The sequence below is a fragment of the Thermobia domestica genome, chromosome 5 (assembly GCF_964235325.1).
Source record: "Thermobia domestica chromosome 5, izTheDome1.hap1.1, whole genome shotgun sequence".
In the NCBI taxonomy this organism is placed as follows: domain Eukaryota; kingdom Metazoa; phylum Arthropoda; class Insecta; order Zygentoma; family Lepismatidae; genus Thermobia; species Thermobia domestica.
Window position 1 is genome coordinate 167,317,739 of NC_137458.1, and position 15,636 is coordinate 167,333,374.

General features: G+C 35.7%; 1 protein-coding gene across 1 annotated transcript in view; it reads left to right on the plus strand.

Moving 5' to 3' along the window:
- The window catches only part of LOC145686258 (sodium channel protein Nach-like), a 148,777-nt gene that overhangs the window by 62,383 nt on the left and 70,758 nt on the right, over window positions 1-15,636 (plus strand). Inside the window, exons 3-4 of the mRNA XM_081759374.1 lie at window positions 4,885-5,023; window positions 10,256-10,386. Coding sequence (XP_081615500.1) covers window positions 4,885-5,023; window positions 10,256-10,386 — 270 coding nt within the window. The remainder of the gene's footprint in view (window positions 1-4,884; window positions 5,024-10,255; window positions 10,387-15,636) is intronic.

Below are 15,636 nucleotides of genomic sequence, written 5' to 3' on the forward strand. Positions count from 1 at the left end.
TTAAGGACAAGAAAAAACATTATTTATTTTGTAACTAAATGATAGCTCTACCCACGTAGATTATAAAAGCAGAAACAATGAAAATCGATACAATAGTGACTGACATTATTTTAACAAATATCTATTCAGATAATAGTTTGGGCTGTCACAAAACTATGAAAAGTTAAAAATTCCGATTAATTGTAACAACTTCATCAGTGGTGGACACTGGAGGAGGATGTATGCTATTAATCAGCCCATTTCATGGGCATCCAAACTCACGAGCCCAATGCTCGCTAGCTCGGCATTCGCGCTCAACCGTTCTCGGGTTCAATAATTAAGCGCTACTCCGAGCGCCAATGAAATAAGTCAGCGCGAGTCCAACTGAGGGAAGTGAGCCCGAGCACGATTTCCAAAGGAATAAATGAGCGAGAGCCCAGTTGAAAAAAAATGAGCCCGAGTCCGAGAGAGTCCAGATCAAAATGGCCATCTATGAACCAAAGTCATTCCATCAAGTCTTTTTCCATCTGATCTACTGCATTCTGATGGTTCTCTCATTGATTGTGTTTGTTCAGATATCAGCGCTCTTGTCATTTACTGCTGAATGACGTGAGTGACTGTCTGTCTGTCTACCAACACTCTTTAAACATGACAGTGTAGTAGACACTTCTTATCTAAAACGTCTCCAGCACAGGGAGGGCAACAATGAGGCACACTTACTTCTTAATGTAGCGCTATTTCTGCCCGGAAACTTTCATGGGAAAAATCAAATATTATTCTTATTTGCATTATTATTTTTAATAATTATGTACGTACACACGAGAAATTGTCTCCTGCAATTAATTGAAAGGAAAAATACGATTAATGTATAACCTTGCTATGACACTAACTTTTCATCTAGGGGACATGGCAGATGATTTTTTAAATTTTGCCTCTCTCCAAAAGAGGTCAAACAGCAAACTTCAAAACAGTTGCTTTTAAGGAAGCTTGTCCTCCTCCCTCGCGAGCCCTCGTTCTCCTGAAGGAAGTTGTCTCTAGCCATCGTGCACCCTCGCTCCCGCAGTAACACTTGGCCCTCACCATCGTTCACCCTCTCCCTCTTCGTCGAAGCTTTTCCTCGTCCTCGCGCATCCTCACCCTCGCTGCCGAAACTTGTCCTCGCCCTCGCGCACCCTCGCCCTCTTCGTCGAAGATTTTCCTCGCCCTCGCGCACCCTCACCCTCGCCATCGAAGCTTGCCCTCGCCCTCGCGCACCATCGCCCTCGCTGCCGAAACTTGTCCTCCCCTCGCGCACCCTCGCCCTCTTCGTCGAAGCTTTTCCTCGCCCTCGCGCACCCTCACCCTCGCCATCGAAGCTTGTCCTCGCCCTCGCGCACCCTCGCCCTCGCGGCCAAAACTTGTCCTCGCCCTCGCGCTCCCTCACCCTCGCCATCGAAGCTTGTCCTCGCCCTCGCTGCCAAAACTTGTCCTCGCCCTCGCGCTCCCTCGCCCTCGCGTCACTGTGGGCGAGGAAACTTGAGGGTGAGGATGCCCTCGAGAGGGCCACCCTCGCGAGGGTGAACACCTCTGGTATATAAGCTAGCTCAATGATGCTGTTCTTTCCCCCGAAAAGAGCAAGGTCTACACCTGTTCGTAAGCCACCTGCAGTTTCTTTAAAATAGGTCATGGTGGAAGATGGCCTGATTAATACTGAGTGGACCTTAACCGGCCCACGTTGTAAGGATCGCCTCAAACGTTAATCTTTGTTCCTATTAGTACCATTTATTGTTATTAAATATTTATCTATCTTTACTATTATTACTATCAATTGTTAAATTTATATATTTTCTCTGTTGTTACCGTTACTATTTATTGTTATTGTTACGTATTTGTTATTATCATATTTTTATTACTTTATTTTTTATATTTTTATTTCTAATTTGCATTATTTATACCTGATATTTTGTTATATTCATTTTAAAATTTTATTTAAGGCAATCTTCGTTTGAGGAGTCGTGTTGATCGTCACAGGGTCAAATATCCTCGATGCTGAAGTCCCCATTAAACCTCAATGAATAAATAAAAATATTCTCAGTAAACCACACAGGAGGTGTACATCAAGGATTTCCTGGAAAGTAAAGAATTACTATTGTTGCTAAGGTTACAAATGGTGAATTGCCTTAAAGTAATATCAAATTATAAAATTTATTCTTTCTACGAAATGACGCCAGAATACATATCTTTTGTACTATTGCAGATGGGGAGTTGTTACACGGCCTGAATACGACGTTCACAAATTAGCTACTAAGATGTCTGTTTGTGTACAGTATAAGAGATGCGACCTGTTATTTAGTTTTTGTGGGAAAAAGGGACAGAACCAGTTATGTAATTCATAATGAATCGCAACAAACGTATGGCACAAATGTAGCGATAGTGTAATATGTGCATAAATAGTAAGGGAAATTAACTGGGATCAGATGAGTGTGCAAGATGAACAAAGAAACGGGCGTCCTCGTACGAAAGTGGAGCTCCTTTTTGCAGTTGAAGGAACTGTACCGAGTTTAACTGCTAGAGTTGGGTGTATGGTCTAATTTGTCACATGGTCCAATGTAGGGCATTGACCATAAACGTTTAGGTTACAAAATAGTATGCAGCGGGTAAATTCCGCGGCAACTGATAGGTGACCACAAGAAAATCTGTATAGATCATTCCCTCTCATATCTGCTCTACTTTCTGGATCCAGATCGTTACTGGAGATGAAACGGAAATGTATCAGCATGTACCAAAAATAATCTTATCGTTAGCACACATTATATTAACATAGAGCTCCCTCGTGGCTAAGCGGTTAGCGTACGCAACTCTGGCGTGGGAGACCCGGGTTCGATTCCCGGCGGGAGCTCATGTGGTTCGGATTCCACGTTAATCAGTAGGTCCACGTCTCATATAGCCTTGCTGCTGAAAGGGACGCTAAACTAAAATCAACTCAACTCCAATGATATTAACATATCATTCACTTCAACAAGTTAAGGATAAAGTGTATATCAGGAGTCCTAGAAGTAGGTTTGTTCCTTTATTACAAGATAAAATCTTATTGGCACGGTACGTCTGGTTAACTACTACCACCATTCAAGAGCCCACATTATTAAGAAATGCTGTCTGTTCATCCTCAATCACAGTGAAGAACGTCGTATCAGCACTCACAAAACCAGGAGTAAGGCAATATTCGACATGAACATTCAGTGATGAGATCTTTGAGGTCTCTTTAGTAACAGATACGCTCATTAATAAAATTTTCAAAGGAATTTAAATTAAAGATATCAAGCAATCTGAGTTGTCCATGACACTCACAGAAGAGATGAATTTGAATGAAGATTCACGTGATCCTTGCACACGTTCAGATAAGATTTCGCGCGAATCTCTGCTATCTTTTCCAAAACATAGTGCATCAGAACGTCACAAGTTGAAGAAGCTGAAGTCCCGTATCTTAACCAACTCACCTATCATCATCATCATCATCATAATAGGTATTCTGCCCTTATTGGCAGGTTACTTGGCGCAGCTGAGAAGCTTTCATGCTCCACGGTCTTCCGCTAACCTCTTCGTCTTCACGTATGATCTTTCTATTTTTATATCATCCATTAACTCTAGCCTTCTTCGCTCTTTCCCTCTCTTTGTTCCTACCATACCCTGTAGTATGTCATTCATGATACAATTTCTTCTGAAGCAATGTCCTAACCAGTTTTTTCTTCCCCTTCTTAATTCTTTTCATCCCCACTATTTGTAACAGTCTCTCATTCGTTTCCCGCTCAACCCAAGTAATTCTTTCCATTCTTCTCCACGCCCTTATTTCGAAGTCTTCCGGTCGTCACTCCATATCACCTATTGGAAACTAAATTTCAATGATGGAAACCGAAGCTCAGAGAGCCATGACTCGGTAAGTCGATCAAATTGTCATGGAAAGCAGTTGATAAAGTTCAAAAAATAAGAAAGTTTTTTTTTTCCCTTCAAGCAAAGACGACAGTCGGTTTTCTGTTTATGATTATTTGATCTTTTCTGCAGAAGACCTACGCAGAAAAGTGGCATGTAATAATAATGCAGATCATATCGCCAGAGATTTTGTTTTATTTAATTTGAAGATTAGATCTGTAGTTTATATCCGCCTGGAAAAAGTGCATTCCTTACGTTAGACATTCCCTGTATGCACCCAGAGCAAGATACATGTAAGTTTACAGAGTATGTAAGCTAAAAGAAGTTGAGAAAACAGATTAATTTTCAAGATTCCACAACTTAATAGAAGAATTTAAAGAGCACAAATTAACTATTTAACTTGGACTTAAATTCTTTAAAAGTAAACATGATTTAAATCACTGAAGACAATATAGAGCCAAATTCTCAGTTATAATGTGCTTTTGTGACTAAAAGATCGTTATTTAAATATCTTCATTCCTGTTTAAATCTGTCAAGGGAGAGGGGAAGATTTCAAAAACACACATGCCCTTGCGTATTTTATCTTTAGACACATGATTTTGTTTCTAAAATGAACTATTGTCTGTTAAGAAACTTTTGTGATTCCTATATATCTACTTGAAAGGAGTTATTGAACTCCAATAAAAACATCATTAACGAAAAAGTGTTCAAATGAAGTTTTCTTAACCATATACCTAAGAATAAAAATCTTTCTAAATATAACGTATTTAACGTCTATTCGATTTTCAGGATATGAAATCATAATTAACACAATCCTTTCATGTATTATAGGTGCAAATTTTTAAATTTAATTTTTGTGTATATTTGTTTAATCTAGATACATAAAACTCGTATATTTTTGTCTTCCATACAGTTAAAATATTTTCTCTTTTCTATATTATTTTGAGAGGAAATTTAAAAGCGGTTTGCGAAATACTATCTTTTTTACTCTATCTGCAGTCATTATGGATACGATATTAACCTAAAGCAAGTTCTGGAACGCTTAGCCTTTACTCCTGTTCACTGTCAAAAGTGCAAGAAGATTTGTGAGAAATCAAGGAAGAAGTGCCCTACAAATTTTACGCAGGTCGTTGAGATGGTAAGACATTAGAAGAATAAGTTACTTTCGTTGATATAACATTTTTATTCAATAGTAATAAGGTAAAGAGAGTCCGAGATGAGGTGTACGGGCAATGTGAGAGTTGAGTTTCACATATACGTGTCTTCGGTATTTAAAGTGGTGTGGATTGAACGGTTGCACCGTGATCTGGCCATCCTCATGCCTTGGTTTCGCTAGCTATTCTATCGGGAATAAAAGTGGAGTTTGTTAGTTAGAAAGTAGGTGTCTTAACAAGTTACCGTGGGTTTTATTTCTATTTCTATTTCTATTTCTATTTCTATTTCTGTTGTTATTATTATTATTATTATTATTATTATTATTATTATTATTATTATTATTATTATTATTATTATTGTAACATACTTCAAACAACTGCTAAAATTGGGGTGTGAATTAGTCGATTTTTCCAGGGAGGATAAAGTAAAAAACACCCCGTTTAAACAAACTTCATATAGTCGTGAAAACCCTGCTAACAACAACGATCAAACTTAACACACTTGGGAAAAGTACACCGGTAATTATATTATTTTTATTCTAACCTACAGCAACAGCTGATTTCACTAACATTTCTTTTTCGAAAAAAAAAAAAAAAACAAAAAACATGCAGCTCCCAACACACACTTAACCTAACCTTTCCTTCTGTTAGCCTGTGATTAACCTACTTAACCTCCCTTCTGCTGGTATGTACTCAATATGACAGGTAAAATAAAAAGAAAGGTCCTGTACGGAATATTCATATATACTCAAATATCATATGCCATATATCATACGGTCCTTTTTATATATGCTAAAATGAGATTAGAAAGGAAGTTCTTCATCTTGTATGTTCTGGGAATCATGCTTTTGGCGGATTACTGTACTCGCAGAAAACGTTTGCCAGAGGAAATTGACAATTTCCAGTAAAGGAACTTGAAAAGGAATGGCCCTATTGTATTTATTGATTTAAACCTAGTTTGTATGCTAAGCATATGTTGTTTTTTGTAATCAAGATTTCGCACGCAAATATAGAAACGAGCAGGGAAACTCTTCTTTGGGCTCAAAGCACGCACTACGGCTAGAAAAGTAAAATGTATATACAATAAAAACATGTTTCAACGGTGTTCATGTGGGCAGGTAGGTAGATTTACTGATTATGAATTCCCACTACATTTTGAGACCGGATCGAACCCCATTCTCTTTTCTTTTATCTTTTTCTTATTTTCTTATATTTTTTTTTGTATAAAACTGTAAAATATATATTATAATTTCATATTAATAAGAACAGAAATAATAACATCAACAGTGGCAATGTTGAACCCACTGGGTAAACCTGAACAAAAAAAAAAAAAAAAAAAAAAAACTTTTCCTTTTTACCCTGAGTGTAAAATATCCAATAAATCTGTAAGTTAAAAATATACACCAATTCTGCAGATATATAACAAGGTAATACAGGTCTTACATTGTGTATTTTTAACACCACTTTAACAAAGAAATGTTGTATACAGAGCCTGTTTTCGCCATTTTTCGTGGGTCAATTTAAGAGGTCTGTACTTTTTGACAAATGAAATTTGGAAATAGTTTCCAGGTAGATTATCGTATAAAATGTATCAGTGTTGCTACCCTGCTACCATTACTGTAGTGGTCGCCCCTGTTGTATTACCTAAAAATGACCTTATTCAAAGAGGGGCAAAATGTTATTGGAATATGGCAATGATGAACAATAATAATGTTTTCAGAGTTTGGTAATTTACTTGCCCCACTTTTTGCCTGACAATAATCCATAACACAACAATGTACATAGACCTTGGTATTTACTAATATATTTTATGATGAACCTGAAAATCGTACTGCAATTAAAGTTGGACAGTGGTTATTAGTTAAATACTTAGGAAAGAAATCAGTGAAGCATTTTGTTGGCCAAGTAATTCAAGTAGTAGATTATATTTTATGATGTAAAGTTTGTTGGCAAGAATATGAATAGTACTATGTTTTACTGACAAATGAATGAGGATGTGGATACTGTTTCTGCTGATGTGATCCTGCTGTTGCCTCAGTCTGTGCTCACAGAAGGGTCACTACTATGTCTTTTTCACTTTCATTTCAGAGTCTGAATGTACAGCAAATAGATGGTCATGCAGTAAATAGATTAGTTCGTTTAGTAAATAGATGTTCATACAGTAAATAGATTATTTTTGGTAGGTAGCCCAATGTTTTTGTGGCAAATCCGTTTATTTTGTTTCATTTATGCTTCTGTTAAGCATTGGAATTCTTTTTACAAGCGTGAGTAGTATGCTGCTTCTTTCTGTGAGAATTGCATGTTTATTTGATATGGTACAGGTATTGTACACAAGGGATCAGCAACAAACGTTCATTAATATATGTACTACATTCACAGAAGCAGAATAGATATATATTTAAATTTATTTGTTTTTCAGTGTTCATTTTCAATTTTTTTGGAATTATAATTTTTGTCAGGTTTTATTTTTTGGAGAATTGCCATGCTCTTTGGTACATTAAGGTCTCAGTATTTTGCTGAAAGTATTTTGGTTCAGTTACACTATTTTGTTATCCAGTTTGCTTAATATAAGTTCTATCTTGCGCAACTTCTATTTTCCACGTAACCAATATGGAAACGGATAAAATCTACCAGAAGTATGTCGTGTTACATATCTATAGAATCAGCTAAATGAGCCCGTTTCTGCTGTGTCACCATCACCAAACTGGCAGACACCTACGTCAAGATAATGGCAATTCAACTGACTGTATCAGCATTGCTCCAACCTCGGGGCAATGCTGATACAGTATTAATTATTATTATTACTGTAATATGTTACCAGTAATTAATCACATTTTTGTGTTAATGTAAAGATCAAGGAGGGATGTACATAAATCAATCTTCTTTGCAATTCCAGCTGTAATCATTTTAAAGTTACATACCTTTTTACCCAAAAAGTGTATCAGCATTGCCCCGTTTGACGGTACAATAAAGAAGTAACTCTTGTTAAAATCTTCAATTTACATATGTACCAAGAACCAGACTACTATCGGTAATAACTCTCCTTCCAAGTTGACGTTCTTAAACTTCTCCTTCCGTGCCCTTTCTTTGCAGGGCAGGTTAAGTTCAAATGTATACATAGAAAGAAAAAGTGAGACTGAAACATAGAGAAGCCATATACAAACGTTTACAATCTTAGTATCAAACTTGATACATAGTCAATGAAACAGAAAAGGATCTTATAAAATCAGCTAATGGCAAGTTGAGCTTTTTGACTTTCCAGCATGTTAATAAATATATCCCCTTTGTAAGAGTATACGAAGCAGGTAGTATCATCATACCCACAAGATTAGTTAGGGAATGAAGATTGCATTTCTTTACACAAATAAATTCTACAGGTTTATCTGAGTGAAATACGAGTTCTTCCAAGAGTATGAACCAGAACCATACAATTCTAAAACAGATACTATTTAGCCAGTATATACGCCAGCTCAATGATGCTGTTCTTTCCCCAAAAGAGCAAGGTCTACACCTGTTCGTAAGCCACCTGCAGTTTCTTTAAAATAGGTCATGGTGGAAGATGACCTGATAAATACTGAGTGGACCTTAGCCGGCCCACGTTGTAAGGTTCGCCTCAAACGTTAATCTTTGTTCCTGTTAGTACAATTTATTGTTATTAAATATTTATCTATCTTTACTATTATTACTATCAATTGTTAAATTTATATATTTTCTCTGTTGTTACCGTTACTATTTATTGTTATTGTTACGTATTTGTTATTATCATATTTTTATTACTTTATTTTTTATATTTTTATTTCTAATTTGCATTATTTATACCTGATATTTTGTTATATTCATTTTAAAATTTTATTTAAGGCAGGCTACGTTTGAGCAGTCGTGTTGGTCGTGACAGGGTCAAATATCCTCGATGCTGACGTCCCCATTAAACCTCAATGAATAAATCAAAATATTCTCAGTAAACCACACAGGAGGTGTACATCAAGCAAAGTGTGTGATTTCCTGGAAAGTAAAGAATTACTATTGTTGCTAGGGTTACAAATGATGGACCTTAAAGTAATACCAAATTATAAAATTTATTCTTTCTACGAAATGACGCCAGAATACATATCTTTTGTATTATTGCAGGTGGGGAGTTGTTAACTAACCGTGATAAACTAGAGTTTGCTTTGTTGCAGCTAATTCAAGCTTCAATGCCTTACACGGCCTGAATGCGACGATCACAAATTAGCTACTAAGATCTCTGTGTGTGTACAGTATAAGAGATGCGACCTGTTATTTAGTTTTTGTGGAAAAAAAGGGACAGAACCAGTTATATAATTCATAATAAATCGCAACAAACGTATGGCACAAATGTAGCGATAGTGTAATATGTGCATAAATAGTAAGGGAAATTAACTGGGATCAGATGAGTGTGCAAGATGAACAAAGAAACGGGCTTCCTCGTACGAAAGTGGAGCTTCTTCTTGCAGTTGAAGGAGCTGTAGGACAGTAACTGCAGTTGATGGAACTGTACCGAGTTTAACTGCTAGAGTTGGATGTATGGTCTAATTTGTCACATGGTCCAATGTAGGACATTAACCATGAACGTTTAGGTTACAAAATAGTATGCAGCGGGTAAATTCCGCGACAACTGATAGATGACCACAAGAAAATCTGTATAGATCGTTTCCTCTCATATCTCCTCCACTTTAATGAGAGTGAGAAGAATTTCTTTTTTCAAATCGTTACTAGAGGAAACGGAAATGTATCAGCATGTACCAACAATAATCCTATCCTTAGCACACATGATATTAGCATATCATTCACTTCAACAAATTAAGTAAAACTCAGCTCGAAGAGATGGGGGAAGCAGATAAGCTTCACTATCATACATTTCTTAAGAACTGTCGGACGTAAGTGACTTGACTTTACTGCTGTATACACTAACTTCTTGATACTTAGAACATGAATGTTTATTGCATTTTCATAAATTTTCTAAGTTGTATCTACCCAGATTAGAGAAGTGCATGTAATTCAATTTAGTGTTTACAAGTTATCGGAAATTATTTTTAACTATTTAATATACTCGTATTGACAGGAGTATTGGAAATGGGTATACGCTTCAGCAAAAACACTACTTTTCTATGTTCTAAATTTCATAAGTTAATTACCAATTATTACTTAGTATTATTATCTTTTATATAATTAATTGTTTTTATGTTCCTTTCCTTTAGTTTAGGTTCAGTTGCAGAGAGTTATTACTTGATTGTAGGTGGAATCGTGAATCTTTTGATTGCTGCAAATATTTTCTTCCATTAAAAACGGAACTAGGACTATGTTTCTCTCTCAATTCAAAAATGGCTCAGTAAGTACTTTTATTCAATTCTCTCTACAATAGATTATTTGACCTGTTAGTTCTTTCAAGTTGTTTAAAACAGTGGCAATTTGTTAACTTTGCCTTGTATAGTCCTAAACCACTTATAATTATTACCTTCTAATGAGAAAAGTATCCTTCATATACTGAAGACCAGTTTCTTTCAACTGTTCTGCCACAACACACTGATAACTGTGTTTTTATTAGTGAGTCCATGCGGAACATAAAAGTTGATAGCACATTTGAAATTTTGTGTAATACTACCTAGGTACTATGGTTAGATTAAGTTTTCTTAATAACTCAGATCATCAAATAATTTTAGTAAGCCAATAAATGCTCGTTAAAATAAGTATTGAAATTTTCGAATGTTTTTGTTTATTTACTTCTTAACAACTCTCATTGAATGAAAAGGCCATATTCAATGTCACAAACATTCCCAAATTTCCCAATCCCCCTTGATTCTTCTAACGATAAATCTACTGAGAGTAGCTATTGTAGAACAAGTAGAACCCGAGTATGCATAATTTAGTTTCTCATGCGCCGTACTCAGTGATTTATTTGTGGATTTCGTAGAAGGGGGGAATATTTATAAAGAATTGCTACTAAAACATGAAGTTGAGTTATTGCACCTTAAAACAGATTATATAGCCTATGAAAAGGGGAAAATATCTTCCCAGGCTGGGAAGTTGAATTAAACCTAGAGACAATGGAAGTCAAAACTTAGAAGGGGGAAAATTCCCAGGTTTCCCTGGCTACAAATAAATCCCTGGCCGTACTAAAGAGAAAGTGAAAGTTTAATAATCGCGCTTATCATTGGGATTGAAACAAACGCACTTGTCACTTAAGGTAGTTAATTCGTACTACATATACGGTACATTTTTTATTCAAGCAAGAAAATCTCTGAATGTAACGAGCTTACATAACAAATTCTCTAATTGAAAACCACGAAGTTCCAAGTCTCACAAGGTACATTCGCCATGGTACATGCCCCCTCGGGATCGTATAAAATCGATTCAAATGCGAAGTTGTCCGCAGCTCAATGTGTATTGTACTAATTTTAGCGGACTATACCAGTAATTTGCATATGTAGGGGCCTTCATATATCCGGAATCAAATCATATACTACTACAACGCTCGGACACAAAATTGCTTTTAGTTTCTTTAGATGTAACTGGGCATATGTATAACAAATTGGACCAAGTACTGCTTTTCTGACACATGTTACTCACCCCGGCTATCTTGAGTCCGCCATATTGGATTCAACTTTCGGTTTTTCAAATGTTAATAGGTGCGAGTGATACATCAAATTCATGCTCAATGTTCACGGAAATTCACTGGTGTACTGAATTTTACTCTAGTTTGTACCGTTTGCAAAGCATTGCATGTTAAGTCAGTCCCGGCACTTCCAAATACACATTACAGAGTAATATCAGTTACACTTACGTTTTTGACGTTGGCAAATCAAAACAATTCCTGCCTGGAACAATGCTGTAAGTATAAACAAACTCTTTACAATATCGGTGTTATAATCTTATTACATTTCTGTTAATGATTGTTATTACTTCAACTAGGTACTATTGCATTACGTTCAAAATGCCTAATGGAAATCCAGATACGACCAGATTTGGGTGAAGACCTACCATTTCCGTATACGCAGAAGCAGAAAACGTCATTTCCGCTTCTTGTTTAGCTAGCTAGTTACAAACAAACCAGCATTGGGCGGGTTAAATAAAGAAGTTTGCGTGGTACTCGATTCTGAAAATGATTTGTTTCGCTTTCGGATGTAACCATAATAGTTTAAGAGATACAAACAATAACAAAACCACACTGTACAACAAGCGATATAATGATTAGTTATTTATTGGGGGAAGAGATATATCTCAATCTTTTTGAAGGAAACTTTCTCTCTTGCACTTTCTGACAGAAAGGAATTAAAATACTCATATTTTTACCTTAAGCTCCTTTGTTCTGTCTTTTGTTCCTTTATTTGTGACATTTTTAAGCTAATTTCGCAAATTGTTTAACATTATATATCGTTTCTTAGTAAACTGATAACTGACTCATAAGTTTAAAGACACAGTATAATTTTTGAACAGTGTCTGCCCCACATGGAATGTGATACTCGCTTGCCTCCGCTCTTTCCGAGCCTCACCAGTGCAAGTTTGATAACAATTTTACCCTGTGGCAATGTGTAAAAATTTGAAACTCTTGATACAATGGAGATTTGCAAGCAATGAATGATTTTAAAATTGATAAATCGGCGTTACACATATATGTAAGACAACAGCATTTGAGTAAGCACAAGAGAACCTATCCGTACCTTACTGCATATGAATGTTGGTAATAGTATAGTACAGGCAATATAGCAGAGTTCAAAGCAGACTTGTTAATTTCTCTCCTTTCGTTTGAAATAAACTATATAATTGTTCCATTCTATTAAGTGTTCTACGTTAAGTGCGCATGAAAAATATGGGGTGTATTTTTTTTAAATTTACGTCTGAAATCTGCTAATCGACGAAAATAGTTCTGTGCAAGAAAAATATTTATGTAGGGGAACATAAAACAGTGTTAAAAAAGTGTCATGGTTACTATGAAACTGAAATGCAAAGCCACTTCTAGTGATTACTAGCCCAGGTTTGGTGTATGCTTTTCGTATCTGCCTTTTGTTTACGCGCATACCAAACTTCACTGATCCGCCTGCTCGCTACAGATACATCCTTACGGCGCTCGAGCTTCCAGCTGCCCTGAATCATCATAGATGCAATGCTACGTGAAGTGACCACCCAGCGTAAGTTGGTACGTGTTTTTCTTTATAAGTTTTAATACATGAGTATGCTGGCATGTTACAAATCTGTACGCCGTTCGTGGCAGACGCAGATAAAATAATAATTCAGATAACATTAGGACATTAGAAAGGATAGTTATCTTTTAAATAACTATTTCTGATGACGCCTTTCAACATTACCAGTGCCAAGCAAAGAATGAACACCCGCTACCAAAAGAGTGAAGAATAAATTAGAAAACTATTTTCACTCTAAGATGAAGTATGGTCATAGTATGTTCTAAAATGCATTGGTTATTCTAGCGCTGTACTCTTTTGCTCTGAATATCTGATCCTTGTTTTTTTTTAAATCAACTTTATTCCATATTAAACATTTTCATTAAAGCTAAATAAACAAGGTAACAAAAGTATATAACATAACAGTTTTCAATAATTTTAATTAATCTCAAGATAAAATAATGATTAAGAGTCTCTCATATACAGGCTTAGGATTGTTACTCACTTGCTTTCCAGCAAGTTATTGGCGATTGCCGTACTAAGATGTAGAGTAATTTTGTTTCATATTATGATAACTATAGGCTTTCTATACGCATAGACTAAACACATTCACTGCTATTCGTTAAACCAGACATTACAGACTACATATTTATGTTGTTCATCAACAATATATCGAGAATATTATTATTCAGTTTATACTATACATGATGTTTTTTCCTCTTCATACTAGCTTCTACCTGTTCTTCAATTATCCCAGTCGTAGTTAAGCATATATACATGATTTTCATTATACGCAATTTAGCCTTTTTTCATAATTTTAAGTTCGTCTTTCAAGGCTCACAACTGCTACATGTGACGCCATTGAGACTGCCTTAACAACCACCCTAGCAACAGTTTTTTTGTAACCAACATGCTGCGCCCAGTAAAATTCACAGCAGATGACTTTAGCAGCGTATTGTCGTCTGTCTGTGTGTCTGTATGTATGTATGCTCAGAGAATATTTCTTCAACGATAAATGAAAAGATTACCCTATACAGGCACAACTTCCTATTGGGTTCAATATTCGTGAAGTGCCTGACATTTAACGTGCAATACCTTGCAAACGATACAAGCTACGGTAAAACTAACTACACCAATGAATTTCCGAGAAAATTGTACATGAGTTTGATGTATCATTTGCACCTATTCTCATGTGTAAAACCGAAATTTGAATCCAATATGGCCGATCGAAGATGTCGGCTGGGGTGGGTAACATATGTGAGAAAAGCAGTACTTGATCCAATTTATTTTGCATATGCCCACATTTATGTTCAGTTTCACCTAAGGAAACTAAAAGCAATTTTCTGTGCGAGCGTTATAGTAGTGTATGATTTAATTCCGGATATATGAAGGCCCCTTTGTCGATATGATCCGCTAAAATTAGTACAATACACATTTTGCATCGGAGAACTTTGTATTTGAATCACTTTTATGTGAATCCCGAGGGGACACTTCGCGAATGTACCTTGTCAGTGCATTCTACTTATTCAATCTGTTGTAAATAACTCATCATGACACAAGAGAAAATATGAGTGCAAATATTGTTCTAATACAGTATTTTGTATTGATATTATCCTATTAGTCTATTGATTGTTAGTTTAATGTGGACGTCAGCACCAATTATACTTGTCTCTGTCATTATAAGGCTAATGGCCAGGACATTCAGTCCCCCCAAGTTTCCTCTCACTTTTACCCAAGTCTGTTATAATAAAAATAAAAATGTTATCTATCTATCTATCTATCTATCTATCTATCTATCTATCTATCTATCTATCTATCTATCTATCTATCTATCTATCTATCTATCTATCTATCTATCTATCTATCTTAGATAGATAGATAGATACATACATACATAGATATAGATATATTTTCTAACCAGTGAGTTCGTTTCACAGTGTGCTGTACATACTATGCTAATTCAATACTCTAACTTGAAGCAAAACGTCTATAATTACTGGTTGCAATAAAGGAATAAGACCAAAGACAGAATCTTTCCGCAGTCTCTGAGTCCATATAAAAAAAGCCATTACCACTATCTCTTACTATTTTTGCTCTGTGAAGATTAATATTGAACCCGCAAGTGGTAATTTATATATATAACTTCTGATTGCTAATTGATGTATACCAATAAAAAAAGCAAAATCAGATGTGAAACATTCTTGTGGTACTTAAGCTATATAAAAAACCTCCTTGTCGCGAACTATTTCCGCTTTATCCATTATGCGATCAGTGTTGTAACCAAAGTCGTAAATTTTCACCAGTTTTGGTTTGAACAGATGGATAAAACTAAAAACAAAATTTATTAGTGGGACGATGAATCAGTATTAAAAGACCACTTTTCGATATATCTTACCATTTTTTGCTCTATTTTTTTTTAGTTTCGCCACTTGTTGAAGATATTCACCACAACACTTCTCGAA